The 17224-nt window shown below is 40.2% G+C and overlaps 1 protein-coding gene across 1 annotated transcript in view; it reads left to right on the top strand.

Moving 5' to 3' along the window:
* MYRIP (myosin VIIA and Rab interacting protein) overlaps window positions 1-17224 on the top strand; it is a gene marked incomplete at its 3' end in the record, with an annotated part of 219233 nt that overhangs the window by 157385 nt on the left and 44624 nt on the right. The window contains 5 exon segments of the mRNA XM_081996624.1: window positions 10049-10185; window positions 11598-11681; window positions 12299-12396; window positions 12726-12806; window positions 14213-14362. Coding sequence (XP_081852750.1) covers window positions 10049-10185; window positions 11598-11681; window positions 12299-12396; window positions 12726-12806; window positions 14213-14362 — 550 coding nt within the window.

The following is a 17224-nucleotide window of genomic DNA, read 5'->3' as shown; positions in this document are numbered from 1 at the left end:
TACAGTGGAGCACTAGGTCCCTCTTTAAAAATTGACTGTTATGACTGCTGCAAAATCTGTATTTTCACTTTAGTTACCCTAAACCGCAACATGCTTCCTGGGGGCAGCAGGTCGGGTTGATATGCCAAATAGGCATTCATTCACGAGCCAGGGGTTCCTGACATACAGCCTCACAGGGAAAAAACAGGGCAAAATAGCTCAGTTAAATGCTGACATGTTCTACTCTTGCATGTCTTTTCCAACTGGAGGATCAAACTGTAACTCAAATTATACTTGGTATCGTCTCAGTGTTTTACTCACCCGCTGCAGGACAATTATCCTCTGTGAGGAGCAGACCTGAAAATGGTCCTCACCGAAGTCACACTCACAGCCTTCATTGACAAACCTGAATGATGGCGTTGTGGCCAAGTTAAACCAAAAGACTTTTTTAGCCTGACTGTTTTCATATGAGAAGATTAACTCGGGGAGGTCTACAAAAACCACTGAACCTGCCCTACGTCCAGCTACCATTTGCTCAAATCTTACCCTTCACAGAAATCTTAAAAGGGAGGTGTCTTGTTGCAGGAAGTCTCTGTGAATGGAACCTCTCTAATTCTGGGGAAATGTATGTGAAAGACCATAAAATTCAGAGAAGACCGAAATAGCTTCACAGGAAAAGTTAAGTATGCAGATGACTCCCGAAAGGAAGGAGGATGGGGTGATGGAGGAATGTGCACATGGTGCTGGGTAAGTGAAAATCTATTGTTAGATGGCAGCGTGGGTGGGTATAAGTGGCAAAGAGGTGTAAAACTGAACTGAAGATGGTATGTCAGGTCTGGCATTTCTCAGGGAGAGTTTGAGGGCATAAATGCTCTGGCTGGGTTACAGGAACCATCAGAGGTACATAGCCGAGTTTACAGGTGTGTTTACCTCAGGTCTAGACCTCTTGTATCTCATGGGCTTGACTTTGGCTGAACTTGTCAGTTCTGGAAGATGACAATATACCACTGACCAAACCTGATCCATACCCACCAAGTTTTTGTCGCTGCATATGGCCAATGTTTAATCATTGCATGTAATGTCCGTCAGCAAATGTATGAAAACATTTATCTGCAGACTAGGTGTGATCTCCAAGGAATGTTGCGTTGCTAGTGTAGGGATTACAAATTGCAACTAATCTTACTTTTTTCCTTTTTTTTAATAAAACATGGGTTACGTCTGTTATTTTCTTGAGAGAGGCACCTGTGTCTTCTCCTTTCTTGTTTTCAAAAAGGCTGTTAGAGGCAGATGTTTTACTCCTGATTTTTACATACTGATTACTGTCCAATAATTCAATTATATGTTTAAAGATCAGCAATCTCATGGTTTATTTTAACGTAGATTAGATGATCAAGCCAGGAGTGTGGGTCACAAACCTATGGCAAAGAAAAATGTCTGTGAATTGAAGAAAGGATTTTTAGTGGATTCTGCATACCACATATCTAAGATATTTTTTGTTTGGTAGCAGGCTTCAAATGTTGCCCAGTAGAGGGAAATGTGATTCTACATGAACTTTAACCTCATTTTGAAAACAGCACGCTACCTGCTAGTTTTCCTCAGCCATTCTACAATGCCTGTATTTTTACTGAAGCTTTTTTCCAATTTTGCATGCCAGTGTTACATAGCTGTACTGCAGCATCCCGTGTCAGGGCACACATGGGGCATCCAAAGAAATAGGAGGTAGACGTCAAAGTGAAGAAAGGCGATGCATCTCTATGTGGCAGGCAGCTGCAGACTCTATTGTCAGAGAGCTTTGAGGAGGCCAAAAGTATGCCTAGATTTAGTTAAGGTAGAGCCAAATTTATGTAAAATGAGTCCATCAATGAGTGTCATTTAAGGGTGGTCTGTTGTAATGTCAAACACAGAATCCTGAGCTGACAAGTGCGAAGCATGCTCAAGGTAAAGACCACTTGCATCTTGCCTGTCATCTCTTCCCTAGCACCTGCCGATGGCCAGAGACAGAGCAAGAGGCTAGGTGAACCTTTTATTTGAACTAGTATGGGTCATGATCTTACTTTTATGAGCTAGCAATCACTTACTGCGGCCTACTGCATAACGCAGCAAGTGATTCCTGCGCTTTGGCACATGCTGCACTGAGCAATCCTTGGCATCTCCCTTTGGAAAGTCACTGAGGCTTGGTTTAAAGGGTCCAGGTGGTAAACACTTTAGTACTTTCCTCAATAATCATGATTAGGTGAACTTGTTACCAGTTTTGATCTTTCTTCCATTCAGAAAATATATCTAGGTTTTCTGTATGAAACCTGCTCTGTCTCCCTCCCACAGCTAACTTCTTGACTGATTTCAAAGCTAAAGGAGACAGACTAAGCAAATTTGAGGATTGCACATACAGCTGTCTTTTGTAACAAACAAACAAAAAATTTTTTTTCCTCTGTGCTAACCTTAATTTATTATTTCTTGTATGTTGCTTCATGTTGGAATTTAAAAGCCCAAATTGGGGCAGTGAATTTCTCAGTGAATGGTTGGGAGGATGCGTATTTTTAAGAAATGCCTTATATAGCACTGTTGGTTGACGCTATAACACTATAATATATAACACTATGTTATACTATATATAACACACAATATAACACTATAATACTGTTGGTTGAGCTCTGTGAATAATTAACATAGTGTAAACTGCAGTGCAATTACGGCGCTGGGTTCATTTCTGCTGGCACAGGAAAGTCATGATTTCACTGTGAGGGACATGGACAGTTGTTTTGTTCCACTTGCGGGAAAGACAGGTGAAGTTTTCACTGGGTTGGACAGCTTTCATTCTGGGGTAGATGCTTTGACTTGAGACAGTCTCTCCTCTGCTGTTACCTGGCTTTTGCTGACTGCCGAGCGTAGCATTCATCGTGCACCACTGTAGCCTTTCCTGTGACACGCCTGCACGGGTCAGTGTGCCGTGCTTGCACGTGTCGTGCTGCAATCTGCTGTGGATAACTGGAGGAAGAAATTTTCTGGAGCAGCACTTCTTCAGTGATGGGTGATCTGCAGAATGCCATTAAGAAAAAAAAAAAATAGGATTTCAACTTAAAGCTTGGGAAGGAAGCGTCACAAAGAGTTAACAGTGGCCTGCTGGGCTAAATGATCAGTAGCTGTTGCTCTTGAGGTGTGAACAACTGCCTTTCACAGGCAGGGGATATATGCAAAACCATCAGGGGAATCTAAGTACCCTCTTGGAATGATGTGAGCTTGGCCACAGTTCCTGTTCAGGGCTTCAGGGGGGGCTGGACTTTCTCAATAGAGGTATTTTTTTAAGTCTGATTTTTAGGAAACTGAGCGTTGGCACGTTGTTCATGTGTGTGGTGTTTGTGTGCTATAGTCATAATTCATCCTGAAGGGAGAGAAGGTGAAGTTGCATTCTTGAACCTGGAAGTATGTTTGATTTCACTGAGACTGAAAGGCACTGAAATACTTTAATTCAACAATTTATAATGAGCAGTGCATTACAAGCTCTAAAACATCAGCCCAAGGGAAGAAGCAAATAATTGCTATTGGCAGAGAAAGAATATTTCAGGATGCTGAGATTGAAGCAATTTTACTCTAAAACTGAGTAAATAAGAAGTGACAGGCTAAATCTTAATTGTTTCTGTGGGCACCAGGCTGAGGCCACTCAGTGCCTGGGAAATGGAAACAAGGGCCTTGAGCTTTGTAGTCTGCGTAGCCAGCACGTGGAGAGAGCCCGTGTCGGGGGGCCTGAGGCAGCCGGCGTGCCTGGGATGACATCATCTGGATTAGCTGGAGTTTCCCAACCACTGATGGTGTAACATGGTGCCAGTGCAGCCAGAGGGTGGTGGACATGCAGCTCTCCGGGAGGGGCAGGGCTTCAAGGATGTTGGTCCTACAGCACTGGTCACCTGTCTGGGCGGGAACATCGTGGTTAAAGATAAGACTGTTTCAACCGCAGCATGCCTCTGCCCAGCAGGGTGGCTAAGCAGGTCTGCTTTGGAGGCATCCTGCACCCATGTCCAAGCTCTGGAATATCTCAGCAAGCAGTCTTTTCCTGGCTCCCAACCCCTCCATCTCTTCACTTACACTGAACATCTGGGCAGTTCAAGGAGCCTTGGGAGTGCTTTGAAAGAGTGAAAACTAAACATTGATGTTGCTTTTCCACTGAAAATTTATACTTCTATTTCTTCAGTTTGATGCGGTTGTGTTGCATTTTGGAGTCTCCCACAGAGCAGCAGTTCTGATCTGCGGATAGTCCTGTATTTCGGGGGTGGGTTTGTTTGGCTTTTTTAGTTTTCATTATGTAATTTTAAAAAATTGTCACATCCACAAAAGTAAAAAGGTCCAAGAATTGTAAAGCAGCTCCCTTCCTGAGTAAATCTAGCCAACTGCTGAATGCAGATCTCAAGTGACCTGAGAGTAGATGTTACACTAGGGCTTGGGCACAGCAGGAGGAGTGCAGGGTAACAATACTCAAAGTCTTTTTTATTTTTTTTCCCTAGATAGAAGTTATTTTTTAGCAATTGTTTTATCTGGTTTCTAGTGAGCTTGATTAGTGGTTAGCTGATCATCACTTGTATGAGAAATTGCTGCTGAATGTCTGCATTTCAGGGCTGAGTAGTGCTGATGCCCATTCAAGAATATTAAGCAGCTGTTTAATGAAGACCTTTTTTGTGATGGACATTACTTTAATGGGTCTGGTACTAGATTGTTTTTATTATTTCCTGTTTTACAAAGTAAGAGACATGGGGAACATCTCACAACAAAGTTATAAAACCCTGGAAAATGGAGTTTATAATGAAAATTGCAACCAAACTAGAAGTCTACTACTAGTAAATGCAGTGGTCATGTTGGACTGATTGCAGGGGGATGGTAATGAGTTTAACATGTTTAAAAAGAATAAACGAGTATTTGAAGGAGAACCTTTTCCTGTCAAGAGGAAGTATAAAAATTATTTTTAAAGATAGTACTTTGTGATTATTGTGCTGTCATTGTATACCTAAGGGTCATAAAGTCCGATTTCCAGTATCTTAACACGCTGTGGACCATCAACAGAATCAGTGGGGCTCCAGGGAGGCGATAGATAGTGTCATTTAGCCTACAACGTGATTCCCATGGTTCTGGTAGAAAGATGGCAAAGGTTATGGATGAGGGGAGAGCAATCTGCCTCAAAAGGCTCAGCGGGCAGTGGGGGCTGGAGGGGACGCCTCCACCTCGAGTGAACATAAGAGGCTGTAGCAGGGTGGCATGAAACTCTTGTCTAACATTTCACAATACATATATGGAGGTGACCCTCAGAAATACAAAATTTTTTGGCATAACCATTTGTACAAACAGTTGTTCATGTGCAGGTGAAGTTTGTGGTTCTGATTTTGGAGTCAGATTGAGGGGCTAGAAGGGTTTACTGGCCTGGCTGTTGGCACAAAGCTATGGAAGATGCGATAAGTAGAGTGGAAGGCTGAAAAGGAGACTTCAGTTTCCAGTGCAAGTCAACAGCAAGGAAACTGCAAGTGATGATGTATTCACTCTGACATTTAAATAATGTAAGTTCAGATTTGTAGAAGCACCTCCTGACTTACAGAAACTAAACTGCAGCTCAGTAAGTGACAAGTTCTTGTGGGAGAAAAAGTCTCACAAAGTTCATGGGAAAATTTTGTTATAAAATGCTTCCTTGTAGTTCAACTTGCATTATGAGTAGACATTAAGTTGGAACTACCTTTTAAAGAACATTTATTGCAGAAGCTTCATATTGCCTTTAGACCAGGTAAAACTTCACAACTTTTTAGAAGAAAAAAAAATTAAAGCGGTAGATCAGTCACTAAACAAACTCCTCTGTACTGAGTAGTGAATACTTGTCATCATGCATGAGTGGCATCTTTCATGTGATGTTCTTGTGATCATCACTAATAATGAGAGATGGTTCATGTCCCCACTCCCCAGCACAGCTGGTGTACTTTTTTTGTTGGGAGAGGCTAAAAATGGAGTATTTGCATGCTGCGGGTAGGAAGTCTACTCAAAAACACTTGTAAAGATTTTAATGGGCTTATCCGTTGCTCTTATGGTGCTACTTGATTAAGGCAAACACATTGCTGCACTAAAAAAAAACCACAGGGGCTTTATAATACTGTTCAAGTTTTAATGTTGTTAAAAACCAAAAATGTCTGCCTAGCTTCCACACTTTCTAGTAAACCAAAATTTTAAAATCACAGTATTCCCCTCTACCAAAAGCACATCAAAATGCAACTCAGCTCCATGGCAGTATTATATAACATAAATAATGTCCTTAGCATTTAAGGCTATTTAGCAATAAAGACATAGCAGTCTTTATGGCACAGAAAGAGAGAGAAATGGCTTCAACCATTCCTGCTTCTTTAAAATGCATACAACTAATGTCCTTTAAGTGTGAACTTTCATTTCGCAGAGAGAACTTGCACGCTTTCTATTAGAGGTAATAAGGGAGGTTTTCATTTTAACAGTTTAATGCTAGCACTGTCATAGTCTTTCATTATTCTGGACTCATGGATTGCTTTTGCAGAATACAGCTTTAAAATACAGGTCAACATTAAAGGATTTTGAAATAAGGTGAAAATGCTCTTATTTCTCTTTTGACTGTGTCCTTTATTTTAGTATCTATAAGAGAACTACTCTTTTCTCCAAATCCTTTCTCCCCAGGAGGAATCAGCGGGACATTGTAACTTATTTGAAAGTTAAGAGGCCGAAAAGCTTTAGAGGAGGCATTGTAATCTGCTATAAAATGTGTGCAGGACAGACGCATAGATTTGGAGTTGTTGGTAGCTCTCCAACACATAAGAGAGAAGCATGAGACGATTAGATTACTCACAAAGTGTTAATCCTGCAGCAATGAGGAAATTTTGAAAAAAAATAAATTCCAATCCCTGTGCTTACACCAGATTAACTAGTACAAAGACTCAAGCATCTCTTCTTTCGTTGTTGCTTTGAGATGTATAATCTCCTATCCTTTTGACTCTTTCAAAGTTCACGTATGGAAAATGTTATCATTACAAATACAAAGCCTGTCTCTAAAATTGTGTTAGTTGCAAAGCACTCTCACCTCATTAAGAAATCAGTGCTGTTAGCTTTCTGTTTTTACAGAAACAGTATTGATCAGACCCAGAAAACCATGGTAACATGGGGAAAAAGATGAGGAAGCAGGCTTGCAATGGGTCTCATCTCTCGTTTTTCCGAAGTTGCCAGGTCAGCATTCATAACCAACTGTAACTCATAGGGTGTGTACAATGAGATAGGTGACTTTCTGCTTTTGGTACCTTGTCACTTAGTCTGAATATTGAGAACTGGGTCTACTTGGCTTCCAAGGATGACAAGTTCAGCATTTCGAACTAGTGGAGCTGAGGTTGCTCGGTAAACATGCTAAGGTAGTTGGTAGGGATCTTGAAAGCCCTAAAGCGTTTGGGGACTCACAGCGCTGTGAGTCCATGACCGGTGATAGTGCTGTGATACTAGTTTGTGGACAGTGTGGAGGACACAGTGTTCACTGGGCAGAAGAGTACCCTTCCTGGCCAATACCTCCTGCTGAGCTGCTTCCAACCCAGACGTGCAGGCTTTGTTTTATGCATCATAATGATTGTGACTCCGTGCTACTGACTGAAATCTTACACTCCCAGCACCCGTAGAAAGTCAGTGGGGAAAAAAGTGAATCAAATGCAGCAAGCAGAAGACATAGTGTTTGTTCCTTTCTGATGCAATTTGCATGAGAGCAAATGGTTCCTGACCAGAAAGAAGGCAGATTCTCAAAAGGCCGAAGAATTGCAGGTTTGGGAGAGAAATTTGCCTCCAGTCACAGATTTGTCACTGTGCCAAGCAGCCAAGCCCTGGTCAGTGGGTCAGGACTTGGACAGGCATCGTAACGGATTTCTTGGTGGCAGTGTTATAGGAATTCAGAAACGCTGTACTTCACAGACAGACCTCAACATGCTTCCCATTGCTCGTGCTGTATCACTTGTGCTTCATCCAATGTCAGTCATCCCTGCACCATGTGTAAGGACATTTTCCAGAAAAAAAAGGATTTTTGCCCTTGTCACATGTTAGTGGTATTTGTCAAATGGTGAATATTGGAACTAAACAGCCTCTTGGGAACCACAGTTAGGCTTGACATATTACTGTGCAAATAGTAAAGGACTAACTTTCTTATATTATCTATAAACATCTCTCCTGCATCTACTCGCTGACACAGCATACAGGAAAAATATGCTTCTGTTCCGTTATGTGCTTTTTCTTCAGTTGTCTTCAGTAGAGCAACTAGTGTAGCTTTAAGAGTTCACAGTTTGACTACGATAGGCTTCATTGATTTTTATTTTTAATTTCCCACTGCTGGTGTTTGCTACTAAACACTTTCCAGTGATGACAGAGAAGTGGACTGTATCATGATGTTCTGCTTTACGTGAAGTGGATATTCCTTTTTAGCAGTATACTGAAACTCAAAAAATCTGCAGCCAGACTGGAAGGATTTAGTTGAAACCCCAGGTTGTTTGTTATCCAGTATCTCCCAAGGTTCAGTGCTGAGTAAGAACTACATTGCTAGTTTCTCAACAGGTGAGATTTTATTTGCTTGTGAAACGGTCTGTGTTAAATAAAAGTTGTGGATTGTCATTTGCTTTGCACTTTATAAAGTCAAGTCCAAGGTCCCTGAAGGAAAATCTAAAGGTTACAGTGGGGCTTTCATTTTATTTTGTTTTTCACCCACAACCCCAGGTTTAAAAAATGGAATTAAATCATCCGAATGTGTTCAAATCTGGAAGTGCTGAGAGTGCAGCACTCCTGATAGTAACATCGTTTCTTTAGGGGTTCATAACATTGACACCGGACACTAACCTGAGCCTTTTGTTCTCTAAAATCTTGGTGTTAAGAATCGTCTCTTTTCTTAGTTACGTAACAAGAAAGCCCTCCATAGGGCTTCTAGTTCCAAGACCCTGATTAATTACCAAATTAATTTTTTTAATTATTACAAAATGGAAATTAACCTATACTAGACACTGGTTTGTATAAAACGTTTTCATGTCCTATAAAAATATCTTGGCTCCTGCAATGTAAGTGCAGTAAATTAATTAAAAATAAACTACTGTGGCAATGTGCAGAGGAACAAATGGGCTCAAACGGGGAAGCAAACATTCAGAATTAGTTCGTGTTCCCTGGCTCAGACTTAATTCTCCTTTCTGGAGGCTTTTGGGTAAGTCAGCTGTAATTTATAGCTGGAACCCTAGGATCCCCCTCTCCAGTGACACCCTCAGTAGGAAACGTACGGGACCGCTGTGGGTTACCCTGCAGTAACCTGTGGTTGTGTTGCCTGGGAATATGGCGCAGGTTCTCTCCACCCACTGCTGACGTAAAAGGTGAAGCAGGATCCCATTGCCACATGGAAGAGAACACAGAGCTTGACGGTATCTCCTGGCTTTATAAGAGTATATGAGCTCTGGGGACAAATCCATTAGGATCAATTATTGATGTCAGTGATGCTTACTGTTGAAGTAAGAAACCCAGATGCAGTTGCAAGTCCTTCCCCCCCAGAAAGGTTGTCTGCCTACCATTCTTGCTCATTCTACTTGGGGGTCCTCTAATTAGGCTTTGTCTACTCTATTGGTTTCCCCAAACAAAAACAGTGCTTTTCATATTTTTATGAAAATGTTATTTTTTGCTGGTGCATTAATGAGATAATGGTCTTACATTATCTGTAAATCTGTAAATAAAGGCTATTTTTAAAACCTTCCTGTGCTGTTTCAAGGCTTGTTTATATTTTCCAAAGGCTGTAGTGTTGGCATTATAATGTAGAAAGGGAGAGCACCTCTTCTGATTGTAGCAAAACCAAATAAAACCTTGAGTAATGTGAAGCAGATATTTGCTCATAAGTTTCCTTTTTTTTTTCTTTTTGCCTCAGTATACTGGGCACTTGCAAAGTACAAACAGTAATGAAGTATTCAGAAATTAATATGTTTATGCTCTGAGGCCTAAAAGACCCTTTTTTACATAAAAGAATGGTCAACTCTTTACATTTATTTGTTGTAGAATCATTCCAAATATGTAGTTTATTTTTCTGTTTTAGGCTCCTAAGGACCCAGTCTTTGGATTGGTACTATAATAATGTCAAAAGCCGCTTTAAGTGTTTCGGAAGTGCCAAAGTCCTGAAGAACTTATACAAGAAGCATAGACTGGAGAGTGGAGTTTGTCCTGATGTAATAGGTAAGAACAGCTGTGTTGATTTCTTTTTAGCTTATCTACTTTAACACACAAGCTGAGACAATGGAAAGTCTGAGATTATTTCAAAAGATATTTTTTAAGGCTATTTTTTTAATAAAAGAAATACCTCAGTGGAGAGAAAAAGAGAGGCAAGGTGTCTAGAGAGCTGTTTAAGAATTCAAAGAATGTTTAATCTTAATTATGCCACTGACACAGAAGAACTGTTATCTTCAGTCTGTAAAGTAAATTGCAGTTTATATTCTAGCCCATGTTCCAAAAGTTGTCACAGTTCTGAGTAGTCAATAAATGAGAAAATAATTTTGCATTCAACATTTGGCCTTAGAGCACATTTCCATAGTGATTCAAGCAAAATTTGGTTAACATTGGATGCATTCAGTATCAGATTGTCCTCACTTAGAGTTTTGTATACTTAAGGATCTGAAACTGGCCACATCTTATTTTTCTATTCATGTTTGTAAAGGGTTAAAAGATGCTGACTAAGTAATGGTGTCACCCTTTTAAATGAAGAGACACAATTATCCCTTAACTATGGTGTTACAATGCCTCACCCCATAAGAAAAGTAATTAGAGATATAAAATGGGTTAGAAGTGTTTCTTATGAAAATTGGCTTCTAGGAAGAAGCAACCTATGCATTAAATTCTGATTTATTAGTCTTTTTGCTTTCTCTGTATCAAATTCATTTTTCTAGAGAAGATTCCATGACAGTTGAGAACAAATACGTATGAAGACAAGAAATTCAGTGTCAGTGAGGGAAGAAGTGGGACAACAGAATTAAAAACTGTGGGCATGGATACTTCAGAACTTTAATATGATGTGTTGACTTTAATTAAGCCATAGTCTTACTGAATTTTTCCTTGAATGGAAGTGTGAACAGTTCAATGATGAGTTGCAGTGGCATGTGCACTTTCTGTGAGACCTTTCTAAGGAAGGCCTTTGAGCCTAAATGTCATTGCTAACTTTCTTCTACTCTCCATGTGACTGTTAGGTAAACCTTTTGTTCCCTTTGAAGATAAATACTAGTACATATGTCTGAGTTTTGGCTTATTTATACACCATTGCCCTTTAAAACGTAGAATCTGTTGTTGTATTAAAGGTAAATTCCCTGTACTTAACTTCTACTATGTAAGTTTTATATCTAGTAGCTTCTTCCTCTCTCTCTTTTACTGTACAAATAGTTCTCACCATCCAATATGAGAGATCTTTCGTATAAAAGCAGTCATGTTTTGTACAAAAGTTCTTGCAGTCATAGTTTATTCAAAAGGTAGGAGGAATTTTCTGGTTATCCCTCTTTTTGTGCAGTGCCACTGTATCTTGAGTGAATATTCTCATGTAATAATGCCTCTGCTGTTAATGGGAACTTATTCCCCTAACGCATGGTACTGTCTTTTTTGAGCAGAAGGAGGTTTTTTTGATGGAAGCTTTGAAAATGAAGGAAGCATTTGTGGCAGTGACTCTACATTCTACCGACAGACAGAAGGTATGCTGCTAAAAACTCGTGTGATTAAAACACAGTCCTTTCACTCTGAATTACTGGACAAATAGCTTAGAGCGCTGGTGAGTCTTGTTCACAGATCCAACAATCTTTTAGCTGAAACATTTAGCAAACTACTAAAAATCCTTTGTGTACCATGCTGGGCCATCTTGCTTTAGTATTACAGCTAATACATGCTTATTCTAGTGTGGTTCTCTTAATGTTCAGGTTTTGTTATTTCTCTCCCATTTCCTTCCCTATGCTCAGATACTTCTTTCATTTTGGTTCTTATGTTCTGTTGGTGTTTATAGGAAGTTTACAAATTTTCTTCCTATGATTTCCTCCTAACTGTTTTGCTGGATTCTAAAACAAGCAACATAAAAATACTGTGTTTTACTGTATTTAATATTTACATTTAAGAAGTTACATAGAGATTGAGACAAATTTCTTTGTCTTAAGGTGTTTATTTTACTATGCGTAATTATGGGTTGAGGAAATGAACTTTTTCATGAACACCCTAAGGTTTGAATATATTTCCAGAATACAAGTCTGAATTTTGGAGCTCATTGTACAAAATGTACATATATAAAGAACATGGTGGTTTTATCTTATTCTTTGCCTAGGACACAGCATGATGGATACGCTTGCTGTGGCCTTACGTGTTGCAGAGGAAGCAGTGGAAGAAGCTATTTCTAAGGCAGAGACCTACAGTGACAGCCTGGTAATGTTTTCCAAAATTATGTATTAATTTAAATAGAACAATTATATTTCTTTTAATTTGGGTAGTGATACAAAAGCAAGTAGATACAAAAGAAAATATAAAAACGTAGTGACTATCTCATGCCATACCTAAAGAGTTGCGTGTGGGTTTTATGAACTTGTATCCAAGATTCATGTTGCATTTCAGGAGGTGACATGCAATGTAAGTACCTGTAGTTTCTTCCCACAGTGCCAATAGGGCATATCATGCATTTCCTGATCTATACCATTTCTGTGGAAAGACTGTTTTTGTGTGATTTTAGCAACTACAGATAATCCATTTTCATGCAGGACAAACAGAACGAGGCTTGTTACTTGCAGGAACATAAGGAGGACCTCATAGAAGAGCTGGCCACAACCATTGTGCAGAAGGTATGGCATGCATTTTTGCCTAGCTTGTTTAATAGGCACAACATAATCCTTCAGTCTGGTGAGCTTTAACTCTGCTGACAGCAAAAAGGATGGCATCAATGTAGAAAGTAGAGTAAATGACAATGTCAACTATCGCAGTATAGACTTAATCAGCTATGTCTGACAGAGAGATCACTTTATAAATAAGCTTAATCCAGTGCCTAAACTGGTGGCCTACACCGTCAGAGCTGAGAGGTACCACTCCCACAGGTCTGTGATATCCTTGCTTGGAAGAGGAGGCCCCTGCTCAATGGAATTTTATGTCTGCACTTCACTTCCCAAAGGCACAAAGCTTTCCAACGTAAAGAATTGTGGCTCTTGACCATACCCTCTACTGAACCCTGCATCTGCAACACATACATAGAAAGCATCAATCATTTAAATAGAATTTGGTTAATGATGCTGTGAGGGATACCTAAAAAAGTGCAGAACCCTCTGTGTGTCTGATTTGTGGCTTTTTCAGGAAAGCTCGTTCTTCTCCCTGCAAAGCTCACAGTTGGCACTGACGCGGCACAGAAATGGGGGGCTAGTGGGAAAAAATACCCCTTGAGTTTGTCTGGACCATTTTGAGCAAGGCAAGACAAGCATGAACAGAGTGCTGCTGAGCTCCCATGATCAGTAAAGTAACCACTTGCTAAGTTAGTCTCCCTGCATGTGAACTAAGCTAACTGCCACATCTGTGTATGGTATGTGGCATTTAACAATGTGTGGATCACACACCAGAAGATGAACATGTTGTTTATAAGGCTATCAAGAAAAGCCAGGAGAGCAGCAGCTCAATGGAAAATAATCTGCCTTCTTTTTTAATAGGGATGTTAGAAGATTAATTCTGCTTATTTGGTCTTTGATAGTCCAGAGCCTATCTCAGCCAAGCTTGAATTCCTACCGCTTTTGTCAAAAGCTGCCTAACAAGATATTTTATGCCATAGAATAATATTCTGTAGATACTTTAAATGGGAGTCAGAACAGTTGTGGAAATGAAGTGTAGGGAGACAGGTAGTCTGTATTATCTTCACTCTCTCTTAAGACAGTGTAGATTTTCAGAAACAAAAATAGTGCCTAGACTCCCAAGACCTCTGTTTTCAGTAGAAATGTGTCTAGATGTCATGGGAGCGTTTAAAATTCCCCTCATATGTAGTATTTGATGTTTCTTTGCAAAAATTCTTGTCTTCAGATGAGAAGAAACGCATGCAAGTTGTCAGAATAATCCAGAATCATCTGGAGCAAGAGCAAAGGGAAACCCAAATGTTCTTCCCAGACAGCTTGCCTTGAGAAAGGGTTAATGTAGTTTTTCTCCATACACCTTAGACAGTATCTTCTGAGCACTTTTTTTTAATTCTCTCCCACCCCATCTCCCTACCTTACAGATTATAAAGAAGCAGAAAAGCAAAACTGAGCAGGCTGAGGCTGACTTTGAATGGCCACCATCCAGGAGCAGTGGCCTGGCGTCTGTTGCTGTCTCAGATCAGAGTATGCTGACTTTTCCAGGGAGCCGCAGGGGGTCTTACACGTTATGGGTGAGTGACTTAACACAGCTATTGATGTTTTCTGCTGCACAAAACTGGAAGATTGAAATCGTGGATAAGTATACTTGCTGCCTGGAATGGTATGTAGAGACTTGCAGAGAATAAGCATTAAGCCTTTGTCTGGACAAACTGTTGCTCAGTTGCATGCTTTCCTAGCACATCACGGACCATGGAAATATGTCACAGACATTATGTTGTATTGGTGAGTGTGTTCATGATATGAACAATCTTGCTGCTTGATTTGAATGCTAACAGGACTCAGTGCCTCAGTGTTTATTCCTTAAAACAGTTTTTACGCTCAGTTAGCTTTTGTTTGGATTTTTGCTGAGTGTTATATTTTCTTTTGTACAGTGTTAGATTTCTTTAAAGTTTCTTTTTCTCCTTAGCCATCTTAAAGAAAACAGCCACCACTAACAACAAAAAGGGAACCCAACTGTAGAGCACCATTTATGTCTTGCACTATAGAGTATTTCCTCCTTCTTTCACTTATTTCTCAGCACGATGCCTGCTATAAAGCTGAAGAAAATCTGACAACCTACATTAGTAACATTTTAAGAGCAGCAGCAAGGGAAAAGAAGTGAAAATAAGCTGTAGGCTTGGATAGGAGGTTTCACAATCAGAGAGGGAGGACAGTGACAGATGAGTTCCAGTGCATTTTGTTACAGTGGTTTAAGCTGCTGCTCCCAAGTGACCTGCTACTACGCCAGTAACCACCTCTCCACCCCTGAGCAGAACTACCAGAATTGAACGTGTGCTGTGCCTTAGTTCCCAGATAAATTTGCTAGCTTATGCTGCCAGTGAAAATAGATTTATGGCAGAATATAAGACTGTGGACCAGAATTGCTGAGATACAGACTCACATTCTCATCCCCCACCTATTTCCAAATTGAGGGAGTAATGCCTTTAAGCTGCGGCTTTTAACGAGGGGATGACAAGTCAGGGTGATCATGTTTAAGGACTTTGCTCTGTAGCTCCTAGGCAGCTTGCTTGTGGAACGTAAAAGCCAGGAGAGTGTCTGACTCGACTGAGTTTTCTTTCTGGAGTTTAAGGACAAGACCCACGGGGGTCCTGTCCCATTCCTATCCCATTGAACATGCTGTTCAAATCCTCAGTTATTACACCAGAAGCCTGTTGTTGTTCCGCATTTGGAGAGTTAACCTTGAGCTCAAAACATTTTAAACTTCCATTCTGAAGTAACAAGTCTGAGTCCCAATTTTTTTGATGGAGGGAGGCTCATTGGTTTGAGAAATAGTAGACTTTGTGGAAAGTACTGGAGTAGTAGAAATGTCACATGAAGGTGAGAAAAAACGCAACAAACAGCTTCAAAACTTCTGCAGCCATCAGTCAGTACCAGAGATGCAGATGTTTACTGTACTTTATAAGGACTTTCTACCTCTTTAGAGGGTCTTTCACCACATTTGTCATTGTTTGGTCCAACTGCCTTCCCACAGTGTGTTAAGGAACACAAATGAATTTGGCCATCTGGTCTGGATTCTATCAACCCTCCCATAAATTCAGTTTCTGCCTTTTGCTTTGCTGGGGTTGTTTTATTGTTTTCTTTTGTGCTTTGAAGTGCATATGTGTTTATTTTTGCTTTGCTTTGAATAGAGGAGAATTTTCTTAGTATAACCAGACCCTTGGAAAGGTAGCATAGGTCCAGTTGCTCCCGTAGCTAATATAGTTGCAGTTATGTTAGCCTATCAGGTTAGCAGAAATAAAGTCATAAAAGCTCTAACAAAGGGTCAACTGGAAAGCATACTGAAAGGCAATTTGTACAGAGCAAACATAGAGCAGTTACAGCCTGCTTGATTCTCAAGAACAGCAGTGGAACAACCAAAATTCCTTTTCCTGAGCTTGTGTTCCATTCAACTTTGCTTTTATTCAGCTACGAATGGTAAGCATACATTTGTCAGCAGATTTGCAGGACTAAACTGCATCATTTTCTCCTTTGTACATCATTTGAGAAAGGTACCGGATCTGTAAAAAGAATTGCAATGGTTTTTTTTTTTCTTTCCAAAATAAAACCTAGCTTCTATGGAAGCTGGCAGAGAGGCCCTATGGCCATATGCCCTTTCCAGGCAAAGCTCCTTACTCCCTCCCAGGTGGATTTTGTAACTCTTCAGTCCAAGCCTGCAAAGCTTCATGGGCTTCACTGCCTTAAGTGAAGTTTTCTTACTTCCTAACTGATGGCATTATGTTGACCAAAAAAACCCAGACTCTTGATTTGTACGCATCCTACCATTGAGCTGTGTGGGTTGGCTTAGTTTGAGCAGAGAAATGCCTCTAATGGTAAAAACTGTTACATATTAGTGCATGCCACAGCTAACAAGGGGGCTCTTGCAACAGATTTATTAGGGCAGGTGTTTCTGAGGTTTTTGAGTGGTGTAACCAAAGTTTTTGTAGACAGACTATGTGGCCACAACAACTCTAAGGGAAGAAAAAGAAAAAAATGGGCATTTGCTTCTATAAGAGCTACCCAAGTTGACTGTTACTGGGTTAGAGTTATGTATGTGAACCTATTTCCCAAAAATCTTTTGATCTTCATATTAAAGAACACACACACATGGTATCTCCCTGAAATATATTATTGGTTGTTTAATTGCAGTACTATGGTGTGGTAGTAGCTATAGGTATTGTATTTTCCTTTTTTCCTCTTAGATTTCTTTGAGATCCCTTGCCCATGCTAAAGATGGTGATACAAGGCTGAATATTTTATTTCCCCATCGCATAAAAAGAGACGGATGGCACCATCTGCTCCTCATTACCAGTAAGCAAAGGCTGTACAGTGTTGGGATAGGAGGACCTTAGAGCATTGGGTGGATGCTTCTCTGCCCTCTCAGTCCATTTCCCCCC

This window comes from Phaethon aethereus (genome assembly GCF_964289735.1).
Source record: "Phaethon aethereus genome assembly, chromosome: 2".
NCBI lineage: Eukaryota > Metazoa > Chordata > Aves > Phaethontiformes > Phaethontidae > Phaethon > Phaethon aethereus.
The sequence above is the reverse complement of the archived record's forward strand: the minus strand, read 5'-3'. Positions and strand labels throughout refer to the sequence as shown.